The 23,408-nt window shown below is 35.6% G+C and overlaps 2 protein-coding genes across 2 annotated transcripts; both read left to right on the plus strand.

Moving 5' to 3' along the window:
- Positions 1-296: 296 nt before the first annotated feature.
- LOC128680752 (uncharacterized) lies at positions 297-8,145 on the plus strand. The gene is made up of 4 exons (XM_053764130.1): positions 297-417; positions 5,316-6,146; positions 6,670-6,867; positions 7,766-8,145. Exons 2-4 carry the CDS (start codon positions 5,396-5,398, stop codon positions 8,086-8,088), a joined length of 1,272 nt encoding a protein of 423 aa, XP_053620105.1. The 5' UTR covers positions 297-417; positions 5,316-5,395; the 3' UTR covers positions 8,089-8,145.
- Positions 8,146-12,721: 4,576 nt separating this feature from the next.
- Positions 12,722-16,282, plus strand: LOC128680751 (uncharacterized). Its single transcript, XM_053764129.1, has 4 exons — positions 12,722-12,809; positions 13,421-14,251; positions 14,824-15,021; positions 15,903-16,282. The coding sequence occupies exons 2-4, from the start codon at positions 13,501-13,503 to the stop codon at positions 16,223-16,225; spliced, it is 1,272 nt and encodes a 423-aa protein (XP_053620104.1). The 5' UTR covers positions 12,722-12,809; positions 13,421-13,500; the 3' UTR covers positions 16,226-16,282.
- Positions 16,283-23,408: the final 7,126 nt, after the last annotated feature.

Raw genomic sequence — 23,408 nt, forward strand, 5'->3', positions numbered from 1 at the left:
AAAAAAAAACGAGAAGCATATTCAAAAAATTCACACTAGGATAACAAAGGTAGGTTGCAGGGGCTCACCAATTTAGATCGACAAACTCTGTAACTGGTTAGTCCCGCTCTTTCGATACAATGATCTTACAGTAAAGAATAATAACAAAGCATAGACAAACATGCGGAGTTGCTAAAACATCGAGCTAATAATAAAAACATGACAAAACATGATTAACTTTATCAGCTTATCACACTGTTAATTCCACTCCCTGCTTCAAGACGACGAGGTACTTATCTTGCACATAATGACTGATAAGATAATTGGTGTAATCGGTACATACTTATATATTTCTATTGATAATTGGATATCAATCATCGAATTCAATCGACGGTGTTCGGAACGTTGGACAAAAAGTGTAGCGCTTGGTTGATTTAAGTAAGTCTATTTTTTTGTTTATGCTAATAGTGTAATAAATAAATCGATAAATACATCTAAGATTAAGAAAATATTTAGTATCTAAGGCCGCTTGCAGGAACATAAAAAAATCGCGATTTTATTAAATCTAGAATTAGTGCTGATCTTAAACATCAAAACGATTGTGTTGCATTGTCATTGTCGTGCTAGATTCAGTTGAATCGAGATTTATTATGTACATTCGGTCGATTCGCCATTAATTCTTTTTGTTCCCTTTTAAATAGATATTATCGTTGTCTTGCTTTCTCGATATCTCTATCTCTTTTCACCATGTGTTTTGTTTATTACCATGTTTTTATATTGCGGAGTGTTCACATTCAAATTAAAAATGTTTATTGCCATTCATATTATACATCAGTTCTATTACTAGGCACACTATTTACAGATGATGACATAAATCCGAAAGTTTGTGCGGGTGGTCTGTGTATCCTCAAACTTTCGCGAGGATACACATACCCTCAAAAACTTTCGCATTTATAGTATTAGACGGAGAGGCAGAGCCCAAAAAAGTCTCTGAATTTATAAAGCCTGTTTTTTTTTTCAGGTGATTGTAATTATAATTTACAGTAAAATGACCTGGTCAGTCAAGCGCCCATCAGAACAGGTGTCTCAGGTGCGCGTTCAAACATGTCGTAACCACCGACATACTAAAATCAATTTATTAAGGCTGAAACTTTATAAACTTTCTTTTTTTTATATATAAATAAAAGTTACTATAGTCAGTCAACATAATATCGGGACATAGCTGGTCAGTCAGCGCCAATGTACGTAGCGAGAGTTATGAACGTGCAATTCGTTTATTATGCGTGAAACTTTTTTAGCAAGTACTACTGACTATATTATTAGTAAAAAAAATGGTCAGTCAACCATTGTTTAGAACAACGCCCGTCAGTCAGTGAAAAAAGGAACGAAATTTTTTTGCTCTCTATGGGTGGTACACGCGGCAGCTCGTCTTTTATTTATAATCATCCCTTCTTAAAAAAAGAGATACAGCAAAATTTAAGCCGACTAAAACTTGTTTTGATTGATTGACCTTTTAAAGTGGCGCTGACGGCGCTAATTTTTAAATGTTAGATTTTGATTTCGAGTTTTGATTTAGAGAAAAATAAAAAAGTTTCAATCATACATCTAATTATCCACTAGTCATATAATATATTATATATATATATATATATAATTATACTTTAACTGATAATTTTAAGTGATAATTTTATTATTTTTTTATGTAAATTAAATAAATAAATATAAATATATTAAATATATTAGGACAAATCACACAGATTGAGTTAGCCCCAAAGTAAGTTCGAGACTTGTGTTATGGGATACTAACTCAACGATACTATATTTTATAATAAATACATATATAGATAAACATCCAAGACCCGGGCCAATCAGAAAAAGATCATTTTCCATCATGACCCGACCGGGGTTCGAACCCGGGACCTCTCAGTTCAGTGGTAAGAATCTTACCACTGCGCCACCGAGGTCGTCAAAAGTTTAAATTATAAATAAAAGACGAGCTGCCGCGTGTACCGCCCATAGAAAGCGAAAAAATTTCGTTCCTTTTTTCACTGACTGACGGGCGTTGTTCTAAACAATGGTTGACTGACCATTTTATTTATTATCTTTTCTTTTCCTATCAAAACTTTCATCAAGAAAGATAAACTTAACTTTTGTGATTGGGCCTCAAACGGTATCTATATTAGTAGAAACAGACTTTATGAACTTTATGGCCAAAAACAGTACAATTTTAATGCGGAATTCATAACATATGTTAAACGCTATTCTAAAACTTTTAAAAAAGTATGTTCTGTCGCGAAATCTTTGTATTTAACTAATAAAATAAAAAATTCGAGTGATAAGATAAAGACGGCCTGGTCTATCATAAATAAAGAGACTGGTAAAATTAACACGCGCGACGTAAATTTTGTATTAAAACTTGACGGTAAAACCATAAGTGCAGATGACGAAGTTTCCAACGAATTTAATAATTTCTTTTCCAACATTTCTAAGAATATCACAGGATCCCTTTTCTCTTGCTCCTATGCGGCAGATGATCTATTAAAAAGAAATGCTCCGGACCCTAAGTCCACTTTTACATTCAGACATATTACACCAGATGAAATTATATGTGCTTTTAAAGCCCTAAATGTTAAAAACACTGAGGACCTGTGGGGGATTTCCGTCTCAGTATTGAGCAGCATTATTGACCTGATTGCTCCTCACCTAACCATAATATTCAATAAATGTATATCTGAAGGCGTGTTCCCAGACTTAATGAAAATAAGTAAAGTAATTCCTCTATTTAAACAAGGCGTTAAACATGATCCCACAAACTATAGACCTATTTCTATATTACCCACTCTAAGTAAAATATTTGAAAAAAATATTTTCAGTCAACTTGTGTCGTATTTTAATATAAATAAAATTTTACATAATCGTCAATACGGTTTCACCAAAGGTCGTTCAACTACTGATGCAGCAGCCACTTTAGTCGAAATAATTAATGAAGCTTGGGAATCCAAGCAAGATGTCGTAGGTATTTTCTGTGACTTATCGAAAGCTTTTGACTGTGTAGATCATAATATACTCAAAAATAAACTTCAACATTATGGTGTCACTGGCGCGGCTCTTAGTGTTCTTTCGTCTTACCTAGATAATAGAACACAGAGAGTAGAAATTAACAAAACAATTTCCGATAGTGCACCTGTTCACATAGGCGTACCTCAAGGCTCCATTATCGGTCCCTTTTTATTTTTGATTTATATTAACGACCTCCCATGCCTTGCCCAACATTTATGCGAAGTAGTTCTATTTGCAGACGATACATCCTTATTATTTAAAGTCAATAGAAAAAGTGAAAACTATAACTTTATAAGTAATAGCATGTCGGTAGTGCTTAACTGGTTTACAACCAACAACTTAGCTCTAAATACAGAGAAGACAAAATGTATTAAATTTTCTCTCTTAAATAACTCGCACAATGTTATACCTTTAACAGTAAATGGTAAAGCTCTAGAATGGGTACATAGTACTAAATTCCTGGGCATTACTGTGGACGACAAATTAAAGTGGGATAAACATATTGAAATCACGGCCAAAAAACTTAGTACGGCAGCTTTTGCAGTGAGAAGGATCAGACAGTGTACGAACATAGATACAGCTAGACTTGTGTATTTCAGCTACTTTCATAGCATTATGTCCTACGGACTATTAGTTTGGGGTAATGCAGCTGACATAGGAAAAATTTTTGTATTACAGAAAAGAGCTATCCGTTTTATTTATGGGTTAAAACCTCGAGATTCTCTTCAAGAACTCTTCAAATCAATTAACATCCTCACTGTTGTATGTCAGTATATCTTTGATGAGCTTATTTTTGTCAAATCAAATTTACATTTATATAAAAAATTAAACGAAGTAAATAGTGTAAACACTAGAAATAAGCACAAACTTTGTATGAATAGATTCAGGCTTAAAAAGGTTCGGCGGTCTTTCGTGGGTCAAAGTGTAAAATTATTCAATAAACTCCCTGCAGAGGCTATTAATCTGCCAATGAAAAATTTTAAAATTTATGTTAAGAAAAATTTAATGGATAAAGCGTATTACACAATTAACGCCTATTTGACTGATAAAAACGCTTGGATCCTCCCGACAACTTTGCCACTCCACACATGATCTCCTAATTTTTATTTTACTGTTTTTTATTATTTTATTCACAATTTTGAATTTTGTTATAATAATTCGTATGGCATTTAAATTTTATTTGTAAAACATGTACGTGATTTGTGATCTTCAAGTGTCTGAATTATACTTCTATTTCGACGAATAAGAATTGTAATTATGAAGTCATGGGAATCGAGTGTGTCATGCTCACTCAAATGGTCAATCTGGTGGTGGCGTCGTGGGCCGGGTCGTGAGGTTCCCTCTATTATGGTTGAGCTACGCGATGGCTGTCCCATGCGTCAACTCGTGAACGGGTGCTGCCAGAGGGAACTGGTCATCTCGTTTCTCATATATTTTCATGTAAGTTAATTGTGTTTCACATCGATATATATATATATATATATATATATATTATAATCAGCACTCGGATCACGATCATAACCTGTTTTGATATACCTTTTGACTATGTACATTATGTACTTTTATATATTATTAGAAAGAAAAGAAAAAAAAAAATTTTTTTGTAAGAAACAATAATGGTAAGCCGATCTGGCATGATAGGGACCAACACTGTTCAAATGAGTTTCTTTCGGCATTTCTTCTCAGCAGTGGTCGTTCCGAAATGCCAGTAGTTTCTAGCTTGTGAGAAATAACTATAAATTTAAAGATTGACGAGAAAAAGTGCCTGTGAAGGTCTAATTTCTGAATAAATGATTTGAATTTGAATTTGAATTTGAATTTATTAATAATATAGTCAGTAGTACTTGCTAAAAAAGTTTCACGCGTAATAAATGAATTGCACGTTCATAACTCTCGCTACGTACGTTGGCGCTGACTGACCAGCTATGTTCCGATATTATGTTGACTGACTATAGTAACTTTTATTTATATATATAAAAAAGAAAGTTTATAAAGTTTCAGCCTTAATAAATTGATTTTAGTATGTCGGTGGTTACGACATGTTTGAACGCGCACCTGAGACACCTGTTCTGATGGGCGCTTGACTGACCAGGTCATTTTACTGTAAATTATAATTACAATCACCTGAAAAAAAACCAGGCTTAATAAATTCAGAGACTTTTTTGGGCTCTGCCTCTTGGACTATATTACTAGGATAGGATTTGTAGGTATAAATATTATTTTTTTATAAAGTCACATACAATGCATGTTTCACAAGCAATCCTTATCTGTTACAGTACAATTGAGTCTGTAAGACTCCTACAATTGCAAAGTTCAAATACCATAGTCGATTCTTCAGTCAGTAGTGATTAGAATAATGGAAAATAACCCAAGTAAACTTGAAGATCGAAAACCAGAAGCATCGAGTTCAAAAAGACCTCACTCAGATAACACACCACCTTCAAAAATTGAGGCAAAGGTTCCTAAATTGCAGCCTCAAAAGGAAACAACTGACAACAATGAAACTACGGAAATACCTGTAGCGATTACTACTAAAAACGGTTCAGATCTAAGTCAATCAGGACTTGAAACAGTTAAATCTAAGATAGAAAAGATGTACGTAGACATATACAGTGAAAGTCGTGACAAATATCCAACTTTGGTTGGCGAGCCCGTTATTAATGATGGTGTAATAAAACTTGTTAGCCTAAATGAATTTACCAAACAGTGGCTTCAAGAGAAAGTACAGGACATGAAAATAAATTTAAATCAAGAGAAAATACCGCTGAAATTAATTCCACAAAAAGATTTGTCTACGAAAGTAAAATGTGGCTTCCACGTGAATTCTAATATTGTAGCTCAGAATAAGCTGAAGGTTACATTACAGAATATGAATTCGCATGCAAGGGTTGATAAATGGACCTTTTACAGCATCAACAAGACAGAGTCTGGTTTAAATATTGAAGTAGGGATACCAATCGAACTACTACCAAGCATCATGGAAAAAGATAATCTAACCCTTGGCTTTCAGTCAGTAAAATTGCATGTGATCAATGAAAAAGAAGAGGATAAGACAGATAAAACTGCTTCTAACTCGATTATAGATTTAGATGAAGCTGGATCATCAGGTATTTTGTAAAAAAATATATTTCATTTGTCGACAGGGCCATTGGATTGCCATTGGATTACCAATACTCAATCACTGAAAGAAAGTAATGTAATAGTTTAATGTTATAGTATTTATACTTTTGTTTGCGTTTGTATAAATAATAAACAGTCGTCTTGTTAACCGTATCAAGACACTTGCGCGAAATAAAATGCGCGAAAGACACATGCGCTAAAAATACTTGCGCACAAAGACACTTTTTGTTTTCGCATATGGTTCTTTGCGCGCAAGTGTCTTTCGCGCATGTGTCTTGCGCATAAATGTCTTTTGCGCATATATCTATGCGCACAAGTGTCTTTTCGCGCAAATGTCTTTGCGCGCAAGTGTCCTTTCACGCAAAAGGATTCGCGCAAAAGTCTTTCGCGCAAAAGCAGCAGATCCCTTATTAAAACATGAAGCGACCCCGATCCTCGCATAAATTTGTTCTCGTGATTAATAAGCTCGTGTCTATTCTTTATTTGATAACATGATACTATACTTTTTAGCACCTAATCCGGTTGAGATTAGTGATAAAATGGAAAGGAATGACTTTTTAAATTCTGAGGCATCCAAGCGGAGACATGGCGACAGGGACTACATAAAGCAAGGATCAAGAACTTCAATTGTCGATCCAATAAAAGATCGAGTAGACTCACGATATGATGCAAAAAGGCGTGTCGAATCAAGACGACGCCAAATTACAGGTAAATTTTATTTTGGTGGTCATACCATGAATATGAATAGAATCTTCTTCTTCACAGTCGTATTTCCTCATAGCTGAGGGTCGTGGTCATTATTACTTGGTATGAAACATATATAATATAACTTTCTTGGCATTATTAATTTAATGTTGTGATTTGCCATTGCCTTGTCCATTTCACAAATAATCCGACCAATGTGCTGGTTTTCTTACGATGTTTTCCTTCACCGGAAGCAGGAGGTCTAAGCTCATGTGGCACGAGTATGATTTGAACTTGGGACCTTCTGGAAGCAGGTGGAGGTCTAAGCTCATATGGCATGAGTATGATTCGAACTTGGGACCTTTTGATCTCCAGGTCAAAAGGTCCCAATTACCCCACTACCGCTTCTCAATCAAACCACGTTTCTTTAAAAAGCCATAACACATAAAATAACAAAAGTGTATACACGCAAAAGCAGCACAAATAGAATTGCGGATGTGAGTGCCGCAGCAATTTAAACAGGCCACAATTCAGTGAAGTTATTACTCCAAAAGCAATACACTGATTTTCAGTTGGTGTCTTTATCACTAAATAGTTACTGGTATATGTCTGTTAATGCAGTTATATTTTAAAGGCCTTTGTGGAAATAAATGCCTTTCGACTGAAGAGAAAACTTGTCACACTTTGATATCTTAGTCTTTTTTATTGGTCGACTTGAGCAGACTGAATCCGAACGATACACAGCCAAAATATTAAAATAGAAATATATTTTATTACCTAAAAGTTTAAATACAACTTGATTTAAATGCAGTGCTCATCGTACCTAACAAAAAGGTTTACTTCAAAAGAATCGTTGTACAAATATAATATTATCGAAAAGTCACATAAAATATAATATAATTTTGTTATTTTCGTATTTTAGATGAAAACAGCCAATGTGATGATTTAACAGCTTTCTTGCTATTTTCGAGGGATCAAGCACGTTTCAGAGAATTCGTTGATAATAAATGTGATCTTGCAAAAAGAGCCATAGGCGCAACTATTACTGAGCAGCATTTAGTCTTAGCATTTCTTACGACTCTACCAGATAAGCGTATTTCAAAGGACTTGTTACAAAGCCCTTATAAAATACCAACGAATTTGGAGGACTTGAGAAAACGCATAAAATATTATAATTATTGTGAGAGATGTGATAAAGTTGGACATTTACCTGATAACTGTTGGACTAGTGGGAATGGTAATTAAAAAGGACAAATGATTTATATGTCTAGAACTATGAATATAATTGATTTTTTACCTTCACATGTTTTATTGAAATTCAAGATTAAAAATACCTTGTATTTCCCATTTCAATCAGTTTTGGAAATTGTAAAAAAATCTGATCTGAATAATTTAAAATGGCGGTTCAGCGCGGTGGGTCCATACTCCTTATCCATCCTATATCCATATCGTATCGCCGATCCGTTGCCAAGGCGACTGCTAATACGTGTAAGAAATTGTGGAAAGAATCAGACGAATTCCCAACCAAATCATTGATCTCAGAATTGAGGCCCAGGCGATTGGCCTGTGAAGCTCGTTTCCGCGCGTCGTCGACCATCTCTGCACTCAACATCGCTGGCAACAACACAACAACACGACACGACGTCATCTGTATCTAGTGGTCCTACTACAAGTAATTTGCCGCGTCTAATGTTGGCCTCTGGCGGTGTCGGCCAGTGGTAAAGTGGAGTCAGTAATGTCTGAATTACTTCCAGTTGGGGTTGTAGAACAGATTGCTCCTTCCTTACCGCAGATGTTTTTAGAAGAGACCGATATAGACGGAAATACGAGTGGTTGGTTTGTATCAAAACGTCAACGCAATAGAAATGCGTTTCGTAGCGTAGTATGTGGTACGGCCCAGTCAACCACTAGTAATTTGTTTGTGGCTGCGGAAAGGAAATTTTATTTGCATCTTTTTTATATCAACATGGGAACTACGACTGATCAGGTTCTTCAGCACTTGAAATCTTTCCCTGAGGACAATGGAACAGCTGACTGATATGGACGGGTGCACTGATGACATCGAGGTGTTCATTGCGCAAGTTAATTTTAAGTGCAAATTCATAATTGTCTGTGTTTATATCCCTCCCAATGGTGCTGACATTATTTATTTGAAAACCTTTTTTGTCTTAGAAAATGTAGTATCTAAATATCTAAAAACTGCCTTGTTGGATAAAGGTGATTTTAACCTCAATTCTTGCAGTGAAAATGTATTATTACAATTTGCTTATCTTTTGTAAAATCAAGCAATGATCTAGGTAATATTTTAGATTTCGTTCTGAGCAACATGGACGATAAGTGTGTGCAAATGTATAATATTGTACCAGTAGTGAAACTAGATTCCTACTACCCGACGGCGCTACGCGTGTCACTCCGCATCCCGAGGACGGCTGGCGATGTAGTGTATGCGACTCGACTCGTTTCGTCTGTTCGTCTGTTCGTCTATTCGTCTGTTCGTCTGTTTGTCTGTTCGTCTGTTCGTCTGTTCGTCTGTTCGTCTGTTCGTCTGTTCGTCTGTTCGTCTGTTCGTCTGTTCGTCTGTTCGTCTGTTCCTTTGCACACACTAATCTACAGGACGGATTTGAATGAATTTTTTGTTGTTGTATACCTATAAAGCCTGGCAACATATAGGATATAATTTATTTTGGAAACTGGAACAGCTCTAGCAGAACCTATAAAGACCAGCTAAACTGTAGGAAATATAGAAAAGTCACTTTAACAAAAATTGTTCGCCCTGATGAGCATTTTCTGATGACGTATAAAAATCGAAGATATGGAACACCTGATGGAGAACTCCAACAGACCAGCTACACTATAACAGATATGACAAAAGCGCCTTAACAAAAGTTGATCAGCCTAATGAGCATTTTTAACATAGGTATTTATAAAAAGACTCATTTGGTCCACGTTTTTAACCATGATTCACAAACATCTTGAGACTCTCAAAAATCTATTTTATTCCCCATGTCTTCTTTGCCGCGAGCAACAGCTCTTTTATAATATATTTGAAAATGACGTCTTAGTAAAAGTTAACCAATCTGATAAGCATGTTCTGTTAAGTGAAGTCTTAGCAGAAATTGTTCAACCTGAGGAGCAGTAACGGTTGGCGTATTAAAATAGAAGATTTCGAACATTTCTGAAACGGAAGTTCTGTAATAAAGTTAATCTTATATTTGCCCTATACTGTTATAACACAAGCTGGGAGTACCTCCACGTGGTGAAGGCGGAAACAGTTTGGGCTAAGTTTCGATGATGATGGAAGGTGTTCGTTGAAAACTTGCCTGAACTGGCTAAAACTCCTATTTATGTGTAGAATATGCCTTTGGGCTTATGTTATTTTGACTTATTTCCTTTCTAGTTTATCATTGTGACACGGCAGCCTACCCGGTAAAGATTTTAATAGCAAAGAAAATATTTAAAAATTGTGTTACCATCCCTATTAATGACTTAGTAAAATTTCGGTCATTCTTTGAGAAAAACGATGAAGCGTATATTTTCCAATTTCCAGCTTTTTATCTTAAAAAATTTATTATGAAATTCACGCGGGCGAAGCCGCGGGCAAAAGCTAGTTATAAATATATATAAATTTATATTTTAAAAATGGCATGATAGAGACCAATACTGTTTGAATAAGTTTCTTTCGGCATCTCTTCTCAGCAGTGGTCGTTCCGAAATGCTAGTAGTTTGTTTTTTGATTTGATAAAATATTTGAGTCTATTATAAACAGTTATATAACCCAGCAGACACAACCTCTAGGGCGGGCAGGTCGACCACAACTAATCTTGTTAATTTTGTTGACTATGTTTCCACTCATATGGATGAAGATAAGCAAGTCGACTATGCTTATTTTGACTTTAAAACAAAGCTTTTCACCGAGTACAAATAAGCGAGCTATTGAATAATTTGTCCTCAGGTTTTACACTATACTACTTTCTACTACTATCCTATATTCTGCATAGATCTCTATTAGATGTTAATAGCCATCTTTAATTGGCATATAATTCAAATTTCTGAATGATATACCAAGTCAAAATAGCCCTTATTACAGAATAGGAGCTACTTTGTCCACGTTACGACTAGACTATTTTTAATCGTATAGGCGTAACGTGAACAAAGTAACTCCTATATTTAAATTTGGCACAAAAATAGACAAGACGCATACCTAGCCTATTTTACATTTTCATAGTGGAAAATATATTTTTTCTATTTTATTATGTTCTAATTTTCACATTTCCCTTAAACGAATGACTGACAAGAAAACCACTACGGTTACGACATTTTGCGATTATGATGGATGGATACCCTTTTTTTTGCGTCATATTGCTTGTGGTTAGTGTTAGGACAAAAAAACTCAATGGCCAAATTTAGCTCTATTTGTGAAACTGAGATTAGATAGTTACAGGTTGCTAGTCTAGGCATTAGAACAGAAATTAGACCAGAATTTTGCGCTTGATTAACTTTTACTATTTGCGCGTGAAGAAAGCACGTTCGCTCTCAGCACAGCATGGAAGACAATAAATAATCATATTTATTTTTTAATATTTAAATTAAATACGCAATGAATACAGAACATTGTCATGCTTCATATCACTTTTATTCTATTGTAGTGGAGTGTGTATCTATCTATCTATCTACTTCTATAATGTGGTTCTAGAAATGGAAAGATTTCCGCACAAGTACCGTAAGATCCCGGATACGGTTTTACGAGCTGTCTGCTGCAATGTTACTGGCCAGCAAGATGTTTCCTTTTTTACTTTTACAAATGATTGTTTGAGTGCGGTTTAAAAGATTGAACTGATGGATTACCGATATTTTAAATTAAGAACAATATTGTATATATTGTGTATTACATATTTGAACAATATTACAAAGAGTTGTGGCGTGATGCCATGCCATAGAACCCCCACTAATGTTCATAAAAACGTAAGTTTTTAAATAATTACGCGGGTAACACCACAGGATGCAGCTAGTCGAAGAGACAAAACCGTCTAGACGGACGGATTGTTACGGTGACTATCATTACAAATTTTATTTGTTGAATTTTCTCGAACACCTTGAGTGGCAGATTTGGTGATTCATACCGCCTTAATTACTTTTCGATTATGATGATTCGGGATGTTTCCATTGAATTATAAAGACAGAAGTAGACATAACTATGGAAGCGAATATAGCTATATATTTTTTTTTATGGAATTGCTATGGAGATCTTAAATTGGTACCTACTCGTATTTGTTCCTATGATTCTGTTTAAAAAACTCGACGTCGACAAGAGTGATATGCGAGTCAATAAGACAATTAGGGATGCCAAAAACAGTGAGAAGTGGAGAAGAAAAAGTAGAAAAGTGGACCCTGGGCACCGACGCTTAACAGCTAACAGAATAACCAGAAAAATGCTTAGATGAAAGATCGAGATTATTATACTACTATAATATCAAAGAAAAAGACGAATAGTAAAACGCCAATTTGTATACTATACGAGAGAAAAAACAATATAACAGTTTAAATACACAAAAAAAAAACGAGAAGCATATTCAAAAAATTCACACTAGGATAACAAAGGTAGGTTGCAGGGGCTCACCAATTTAGATCGACAAACTCTGTAACTGGTTAGTCCCGCTCTTTCGATACAATGATCTTACAGTAAAGAATAATAACAAAGCATAGACAAATATGCGGAGTTGCTAAAACATCGAGCTAATAATAAAAACATGACAAAACATGATTAACTTTATCAGCTTATCACACTGTTAATTCCACTCCCTGCTTCAAGACGACGAGGTACTTATCTTGCACATAATGACTGATAAGATAATTGGTGTAATCGGTACATACTTATATATTTCTATTGATAATTGGATATCAATCATCGAATTCAATCGACGGTGTTCGGAACGTTGGACAAAAAGTGTAGCGCTTGGTTGATTTTAGTAAGTCTATTTTTTTGTTTATGCTAATAGTTTCATAAATAAATCGAATAATACATCTAAGATTAATAAAATATTTAGTATCTAAGGCCGCTTGCAGGAACATAAAAATATCGCGATTTTATTAAATCTAGAATTAGTGCTGATCTTAAACATCAAAACGATTGTGTTGCATTGTCATTGTCGTGCTAGATTCAGTTGAATCGAGATTTATTATGTACATTCGGTCGATTCGCCATTAATTCTTTTTGTTCCCTTTTAAATAGATATTATCGTTGTCTTGCTTTCTCGATATCTCTATCTCTTTTCACCATGTGTTTTGTTTATTACCATGTTTTTATATTGCGGAGTGTTCACATTCAAATTAAAAATGTTTATTGCCATTCATATTATACATCAGTTCTCTTACTAGGCACACTATTTACAGATGATGACATAAATCCGAAAGTTTGTGCGGGTGGTCTGTGTATCCTCAAACTTTCGCGAGGATACACATACCCTCAAAAACTTTCGCAGTTATAGTATTACTAGGATAGGATTTGTAGGTACAAATATTATTTTTTTATAAAGTCAGATACAATGCATGTTTCACAAGCAATCCTTATCTGTTACAGTACAATTGAGTCTGTAAGACTCCTACAATTGCAAAGTTCAAATACCATAGTCGATTCTTCAGTCAGTAGTGATTAGAATAATGGAAAATAACCCAAGTAAACTTGAAGATCGAAAACCAGAAGCATCGAGTTCAAAAAGACCTTACTCAGATAACACACCACCTTCAAAAATTGAGGCAAAGGTTCCTAAATTGCAGCCTCAAAAGGAAACAACTGACAACAATGAAACTACGGAAATACCTGTAGCGATTACTACTAAAAACGGTTCAGATCTAAGTCAATCAGGACTTGAAACAGTTAAATCTAAGATAGAAAAGATGTACGTAGACATATACAGTGAAAGTCGTGACAAATATCCAACTTTGGTTGGCGAGCCCGTTATTAATGATGGTGTAATAAAACTTGTTTGCCTAAATGAATTTACCAAACAGTGGCTTCAAGAGAAAGTACAGGACATGAAAATAAATTTGAATCAAGAGAAAATACCGCTGAAATTAATTCCACAAAAAGATTTGCCTACGAAAGTAAAATGTGGCTTCCACGTGAATTCTAATATTGTAGCTCAGAATAAGCTGAAGGTTACATTACAGAATATGAATTCGCATGCAAGGGTTGATAAATGGACCTTTTACAGCATCAACAAGACAGAGTCTGGTTTAAATATTGAAGTAGGGATACCAATCGAACTACTACCAAGCATCATGGAAAAAGATAATCTAACCCTTGGCTTTCAGTCAGTAAAATTGCATGTGATCAATGAAAAAGAAGAGGATAAGACAGATAAAACTGCTTCTAACTCGATTATAGATTTAGATGAAGCTGGATCATCAGGTATTTTGTAAAAAAATATATTTCATTTGTCGACAGGGCCATTGGATTGCCATTGGATTACCAAAACTCAATCACTGAAAGAAAGTAATGTAATAGTTTAATGTTATAGTATTTATACTTTTGTTTGCGTCTGTATAAATAATAAACAGTCGTCTTGTTAACCGTATCAAGACACTTGATGCGCGCAAACACATATGCGCGAAAGACATTTGCTCATAAGATACATGCGCGAAAAACACATGCGCGCAAGACCTATGCGCGAAAAGCAAAAAAGCCTTTTGCGCATGTGGTTTTCGCACATGTTTCTTTGCGCGCAAGTGTCTTTCGTGCATGTGTCTTGCGCATAAATGTCTTTTGCGCATATATCTATGCGCACAAGTGTCTTTTTGCGCAAATGTCTATGCGCGCAAGTGTCCTTTCACGCAAAAGGATTCGCGCAAAAGTCTTTCGCGCAAAAGCAGCAGATCCCTTATTAAAACATGAAGCGACCCCGACCCTCGCATAAATTTGTTCTCGTGATTAATAAGCTCGTGTCTATTCTTTATTTGATAACATGATACTATACTTTTTAGCACCTAATCCGGTTGAGATTAGTGATAAAATGGAAAGGAATGACTTTTTAAATTCTGAGGCATCCAAGCGGAGACATGGCGACAGGGACTACATAAAGCAAGGATCAAGAACTTCAATTGTCGATCCAATAAAAGATCGAGTAGACTCACGATATGATGCAAAAAGGCGTGTCGAATCAAGACGACGACAAATTACAGGTAAATTTTATTTTGGTGGTCATACCATGAATATGAATAGAATCTTCTTCTTCATAGTCGTATTTCCTCATAGCTGAGGGTCGTGGTCATTATTACTTGGTATGAAACATATATAATATAACTTTCTTAGCATTATTAATTTAATGTTGTGATTTGCCATTGCCTTGTCCATTTCACAAATAATCCGACCAATGTGCTGGTTTTCTTACGATGTTTTCCTTCACCGGAAGCAGGAGGTCTAAGCTCATGTGGCACGAGTATGATTTGAACTTGGGACCTTCTGGAAGCAGGTGGAGGTCTAAGCTCATATGGCATGAGTATGATTCGAACTTGGGACCTTTTGATCTCCAGGTCAAAAGGTCCCAATTACCCCACTACCGCTTCTCAATCAAACCACGTTTCTTTAAAAAGCCATAACACATAAAATAACAAAAGTGTATACACGCAAAAGCAGCACAAATAGAATTGCGGATGTGAGTGCCGCAGCAATTTAAACAGGCCACAATTCAGTGAAGTTATTACTCCAAAAGCAATACACTGATTTTCAGTTGGTGTCTTTATCACTAAATAGTTACTGGTATATGTCTGTTAATGCAGTTATATTTTAAAGGCCTTTGTGGAAATAAATGCCTTTCGACTGAAGAGAAAACTTGTCACACTTTGATATCTTAGTCTTTTTTATTGGTCGACTTGAGCAGACTGAATCCGAACGATACACAGCCAAAATATTTATTACCTAAAAGTTTAAATACAACTTGATTAAAATGCAGTGCTTATCGTACCTAACAAAAAGGTTTACTTCAAAAGAATCGTTGTTCAAATATAATATTATCGAAAAGTCACATAAAATATAATATAATTTTGTTATTTCCGTATTTTAGATGAAAACAGCCTATGTGATGATTTAACAGCTTTCTTGCTGTTTTCGAGGGATCAAGCACGTTTCAGAGAATTCGTTGATAATAAATGTGATCTTGCAAAAAGAGCCATAGGCGCAACTATTACTGAGCAGCATTTAGTCTTAGCATTTCTTACGACTCTACCAGATAAGCGTATTTCAAAGGACTTGTTACAAAGCCATTATAAAATACCAACGAATTTGGAGGACTTGAGAAAACGCATAAAATATTATAATTATTGTGAGAGATGTGATAAAGTTGGACATTTACCTGATAACTGTTGGACTAGTGGGAATGGTAATTAAAAAGGACAAATGATTTATATGTCTAGAACTATGAATATAATTGATTTTTTACCTTCACATGTTTTATTGAAATTCAAGATTAAAAATACCTTGTATTTCCCATTTCAATCAGTTTTGGAAATTGTAAAAAAATCTGATCTGAATAATTTAAAATGGCGGTTCAGCGCGGTGGGTCCATACTCCTTATCCATCCCATATCCATATCGTATCGCCGGGCCGTTGCCAAGGCGACTGCTAATACGTGTAAGAAATTGTGGAAAGAATCAGACGAATTCCCAACCAAATCATTGATCTCAGAATTGAGGCCCAGGCGATTGGTCTGTGAAGCTCGTTTCCGCGCGTCGTCGACCATCTCTGCACTCAACATCGCTGGCAACAACACAACAACACGACACGACGTCATCTGTATCTAGTGGTCCTACTACAAGTAATTTGCCGCGTCTAATGTTGGCCTCTGGGGATGTCGGCCAGTGGTAAAGTGGAGTCAGTAATGTCTGAATTACTTCCAGTTGGGGTTGTAGAACAGATTGCTCCTTCCTTACCGCAGATGTTTTTAGAAGAGACCGATGTAGACGGAAATACGAGTGGTTGGTTTGTATCAAAACGTCAACGCAATCGAAACGCGTCTCGTAGCGTAAATTGTGGTACGGCCCAGTCAACCACTAGTAATTTGTTTGTGGTTGCGGAAAGGAAATTTTATTTCCATCTTTTTTATATCAACATGGGAACTACGACTAATCAGGTTCTTCAGCACTTGAAATCTTTCCCTGAGGACAATGGAACAGCTGACTGATATGGACAGGTGCACTGATGACATCGAGGTGTTCATTGCGCAAGTTAATTTTAAGTGCAAATCCATAATTGTCTGTGTCGTTTATATCCCTCCCAATGGTGCTGACATTATTTATTTGAAAACCTTTTTTGTCTTAGAAAATGTAGTATCTAAATATCTAAAAACTGCCTTGTTGGATAAAGGTGATTTTACCCTCAATTCTTGCAGTGAAAATGTATTATTACAATTTGCTTATCTTTTGTAAAATCAAGCAATGATCTAGGTAATATTTTAGATTTCGTTCTGAGCAACATGGACGATAAGTGTGTGCAAATGTATAATATTGTACCAGTAGTGAAACTAGATTCCTACTACCCGACGGCGCTACGCGTGTCACTCCGCATCCCGAGGACGGCTGGCGATGTAGTGTATGCGACTCGACTCGTTTCGTCTGTTCGTCTGTTCGTCTGTTCGTCTGTTCGTCTGTTCGTCTGTTCGTTTGCACACACTAATCTACTGGACGGATTTGAATGAATTTTTTGTTGTTGTATACCTATAAAGCCTGGCAACATATAGGATATAATTTATTTTGGAAACTGGAACAGCTCTAGCAGAACCTATAAAGACCAGCTAAACTGTAGGAAATATAGAAAAGTCACTTTAACAAAAATTGTTCGCCCTGATGAGCATTTTCTGATGACGTATAAAAATCGAAGATATGGAACACCTGATGGAGAACTCCAACAGACCAGCTACACTATAACAGATATGACAAAAGCGCCTTAACAAAAGTTGATCAGCCTAATGAGCATTTTTAACATAGGTTTTTATAAAAAGACTCATTTGGTCCACGTTTTTAACCATGATTCACAAACATCTTGAGACTCTCAAAAATCTATTTTATTCCCCATGTCTTCTTTGCCGCGAGCAACAGCTCTTTTATAATATATTTGAAAATGACGTCTTAGTAAAAGTTAACCAATCTGATAAGCATGTACTGTTAAGTGAAGTCTTAGCAGAAATTGTTCAACCTGAGGAGCAGTAACGGTTGGCGTATTAAAATAGAAGATTTCGAACATTTCTGAAACGGAAGTTCTGTAATAAAGTTAATCTTATATTTGCCCTATACTGTTATAACACAAGCTGGGAGTACCTCCACGTGGTGAAGGCGGAAACAGTTTGGGCTAAGTTTCGATGATGATGGAAGGTGTTCGTTGAAAACTTGCCTGAACTGGCTAAAACTCCTATTTATGTGTAGAATATGCCTTCGGGCTTATGTTATTTTGACTTATTTCCTTTCTAGTTTATCATTGTGACACGGCAGCCTACCCGGTAAAGATTTTAATAGCAAAGAAAATATTTAAAAATTGTGTTACCATCCCTATTAATGACTTAGTAAAATTTCGGTCATTCTTTGAGAAAAACGATGAAGCGTATGTTTTCCAATTTCCAGCTTTTTATCTTAAAAAATTTATTATGAAATTCACGCGGGCGAAGCCGCGGGCAAAAACTAGTTATAAATATATATAAATTTATATTTTAAAAATGGCATGATAGAGACCAATCCTGTTTGAATTAGTTTCTTTCGGCATCTCTTCTCAGCAGTGGTCGTTCCGAAATGCTAGTAGTTTGTTTCTTGATTTGATAAAATATTTGAGTCTATTATAAACAGTTATATAACCCAGCAATCTTGTTAATTTTGTTGACTATGTTTCCACTCATATGGATGAAGATAAGCAAGTCGACTCTGCTTATTTTGACTTTAAAACAAAGCTTTTCACCGAGTACAAATAAGCGAGCTATTGAATAAGTTGTGCTCCTTAGGTTTTACACCAAATGCTAATCGATTTTTTCAAGAATGATGTTGATATCAGGTTGCAATATGTCCAATTATCGGGCTTCCAGTCTGAGCTATATGTGACTATTTCAGGAGTAAGTCAAGCCTACCCAATTCATATTGACGATCAATGATCTGCCAGAGGTGGTTACAGAGGTGGAATACCTAATGTTTGCCGATGATTTGAAGTTGTTTGTAGGTGTTAATAGTGCTGAACTCTTTGCAGAGATGTTGACATAGTAGGGTTTCAAATGAATATTTCAAACCCTACTCCAACACTAGATTAGATTTTAATATCAGTAAATACATTTACAAGGTCACAAAATAATGGGGGACCAATATTTTCAACTATACCATATGTACTCGTATGCAACGCCATGCAACGTGTCACGCAAATACGTGATCTAGGAGTTACTTTTGATACCAAGTTAACCATGAACACTCATATCATTGAAGTTTTTAAGCGTGCATACAAAGCCCTATGCTTTGTGTTGCGACAGTTATATTAGTTTCGGGATAGAAATGTCTTTTATATATTCATCACTATTTGTCCGGGCATTGTAGGTTTAATTACTCCTGAACTTAAGCGCAAGTGTGCAACTCTCATCCATTATTATCTGCATTATATCATAACAATCCATCCGCTCTTACTCAGTGTTATTTTGTGTGTATATTTTATAATAAATAATACATGAGTGGGATAAGGTCAAGAAGAAGAAATAAATCCATCCACTAATGCCTGTGCAGCTAGACGTTTATATGGCCGTTAATGATGATGATTCTAAACGCATATTCTCAATTCGGATTAAACTTTAGCGGCTTAATAGCGAAGTGGTTTTTATTATGAATAAGTCTTCTTCGAAACAAGCCGGGATGAGCTTCTAATAATACAGGGTAATTTCTTATTCATTGGTATTATTTTATCTACATGCTCAGTCCATGGTAATGAAAAACTTTTCGTATGAAAGCAACCTTGAGATCGCGAAAAAGAAAATAGCTGACCCATACATTTTCGACAAGCTTTCCACAAAATTTTGATTTACTTTCGCGATTCACCCCCATACTAATAGTTGTTCAGAATCATGGACTGAGCATGTAGACAAAATATTGCCAATGTATTAAAAGTCACCCTGTATAAATATTTTTCGAAACTTTCATATACATAGACGACTTTGTAACACGATGCCTACTATCGCCCTTCGTCCGCTTCGAACAGCAAGCAAAAATTTGCATTCTGCTATCTCTGTTAGGTCAGATAGTCAATGAATAATTAGAGGAATAAATAAACTTGTAGAATCCACACTGATATGATTTTTGCGCTCTATTGGCATACAAAATAACAGAATACACAAGTACAGAAAGCCTCAGGTTAGTCTACATCAGTTCGTGGCAGTTTGCAGTAATTTATTCAATTACAAAGTTCGCTTTAGTTTACTTAGGTGAGTCCAAACGTTACCAGATTGTAGGTTAGATTTATTTATTTTGTTGATTGGAGCTTACTTGACCTTTTACGAATAAAGGTCACAACAGTCACCGAATGCTTATTTTTATAGTTAATTATAAATAAATATATTAGAACAAATCACACAGACTGAGCTAGCCAAAGCAAGTTCGAGACTTGTGTTACGGGATACTAACTCAACGATACTATATTTTATAACAAATACATATATAGATAAACATCCAAGACCCCAATCAGAAAAAGACCTGGGACCTCTCGGTTCAGTGGCAAGAACTTTAGCACTGCGCCATCCAGGTCGTCAAATTATTATCATATATTAAAAATCTATCGAAGAAGTTTATGGTTTTATTTTGTTTCACCAGAGTTTGTACTTCAATCCCCGTCTATACCACTAGTCCCATTGGGTTGTCCCATAGTGGGGCATTTGTAATTGCCACTGCTTATTGATTGGAATGATACAAATTTTATTAAATATAGCTTGAGGAGAAAAAAAAAAAGACTCATTTTTTTTACCACGACTACGCCAGAGTTTTGCAAGTGACTGATTCGCATTATTATATTTCCTCGTCTAGCAATTTCCCAAAAGGATGTCTGTTAGAAATAAGGCCACCTTTTACACAATTAGTTATGCTATGCGTGATACATTTTGTACTTACCTATGTATCTAATTTGTGCAAGTATTATTGTAATGTTTATCTAATCATATAAGCATATGACATGACAACCTACTTACCTACTACTACTACTACTTGCTTACAGCTATCATTATATTTTTTTTCACTAAAATCTGAAAACTGTTTAGATATAGTGCCCAAGAAACATCCATAATAAACGATTGAGTTCGACAGTTCGCCAACCAAATTTTGGTTAGCTACTTGTATAATAATATGTCTTTAGTTGGCAGCGCGATGGCTTGTGGTTGGTATTGGTGTTCAGAAGCTTTGGATTATTTCACTCGATATTGAAATCTACGTTGGATTCCGTAGCCGGCTGAATTATTTAGCTGTCAGGGTAACCACAAGGCATCCCGTTCACTTAATAGTTTGAAGACAGTGCCTTTTATTTATATTGGTGTATTGGAAGATAATTCTCTTTATCCATACTATCCATACTAATTTTAGAAAAGGAAAACGATTTATGTTTTTGTTTGCTGAAATTTAATACAGAGCGATAGGAAACCTTCAAGAGTAATAGGCTACTTTTTTATTGCGGTTTTTCCCGAGCGACGCACGGCGAGACGGGCCGCGAAGTATTTTATAAAGAATATTGTCTTTAAATTTAAATGAAAGAATTGGAACTGAAAGGAGAACATACTGTGTCCACCGGCTGAGTGGGAAAAAGGTCAAGAAAAAGAAGAATTTGAAGAGAATTTTCTTAACGTCTGTTATTTAGTTAGCAACATACGAGTAAAGTTGCTTACGTTATAAATACATCATCTAAGGCCCACATAAAGCACTAAGCTTGAACCGTAGATCGATGGACATAAATACAGAAACTGGCACTAGATTTCGCGGAGTGTACAGTCAACAGCACATCACCACACCCCGCATGAACTTCTATGGCGCGGTAATAGCGGCTAGTTTACAATGAATTTAGGTAGGTTGATGTACAAATGAAATATTGGCTGAGGGCGGTAAACAATAAGTTAAATTAATAAACAGGAATGGAAAAGCATCGATATTAAGGACAACAATGGCACAATACCATTCGCTAGCTCCTGATTCTTAATCAAATCATAGAGCAACGATTTTATAGAAATACCACACCATCTCTCTCCCATTCTCCCGTGTTCTGGACTGAAACGCATAGAATAGTGTTGCCTAACTATCGATAGGCCACATTATCGATTGTACTATCGATAGTATTGATATTATCAATACTATCTAATACTAGCGGTCTGTTCCGGCTTCGCTTGGGTAAAAACATAATAAATTATATATCTAATCCTTTCTCATTATCTATTGGTAAAAGCCGCATGAAAAACCATGTAGTAGTCTTTAAGTTTATCGAAATCAGACATGCAGACACGCGCGGCAGAGGACTTTGTTTTATATTAAATATGTAACGATGAAATGACATAGGTAAAAAGAAGTAAATATAAAGAAAGCTAAATATTTTTTGCAAAAACGTCATTTTTGCCACAACTTTTTTGTCGTCAGATAGCTTGATCTTAACGCCTGAAAAATTAACTCGTGTCCATGCTGTAGACCGTTGAGGAGTTCCTTAGTAGGGAGCCGCCGTCCTAGGTGCACCATCAAGTCGTGCTTATCATAATAATGCGTTGTCATGGAAACTGAAGCGACGTGGGAAATTCCAACGTTGTAGGACAACTGGAAGTAGAAGAAATGTAACTTGCAAGATTTGATTACAGACAGACAAGTAAACATCGGGACAAGAGAAACTAAATTAAAGCTTGTAAATATCACTGTATCTCTCTGTATGAATGTATACCCAGTTTTTTCCTCAGCCTCAAAGTTGTGGACCTAAGGATCCGTTTTCTTGCCCCTTCTTCTCCACTACGCACGGACTCCGGCATCCTTCACAGTCAACATCTCAATTACTTCAATATCTCATCTCCAATCATAGGCAGTAAATAATTAAACAGAATATAAATCAATCGAGCTTGTCGTGAACGCCTGGATGTCTCTGGGTAACGTATTACACGCTACACAAGGATATATTACATTGAATGAACCATAGATTATAGATATGTAGACCAACAATATCTGGATTTAAGAAATCAAATCGGAAATGTGAATTTTAATATTTTTTTGTTCTTTGACTTTTTCTTTCTAGCCTTTTAAGCTTCTTCCACAAAGTCGTATCCCTCATGGCTGCGAGGGTTGTGGTCATTACGTGGAATGAAACACATATGACTTTTTTTACACTATTAATGGAGTGGTTGCCTTCTTCATAGCACGGTGCACACACAAGTTGATAATCGATCAGAGTGCAGGTTTCCTCACGATGTTTTCCTTCACCGGAAGCAAGTGGTGGTCGATGTAAACTACTATTACATGAGTCAGATTGATATTCAAACTCATGTGGCGAGTAGGAATCCATGAAAATAAAGCTACCTTGAAATGTTAATGGGTGAATTTCACGATCGTTT

Source organism: Plodia interpunctella, chromosome 25 (assembly GCF_027563975.2).
Source record: "Plodia interpunctella isolate USDA-ARS_2022_Savannah chromosome 25, ilPloInte3.2, whole genome shotgun sequence".
NCBI classification, from domain to species: Eukaryota; Metazoa; Arthropoda; class Insecta; order Lepidoptera; family Pyralidae; genus Plodia; species Plodia interpunctella.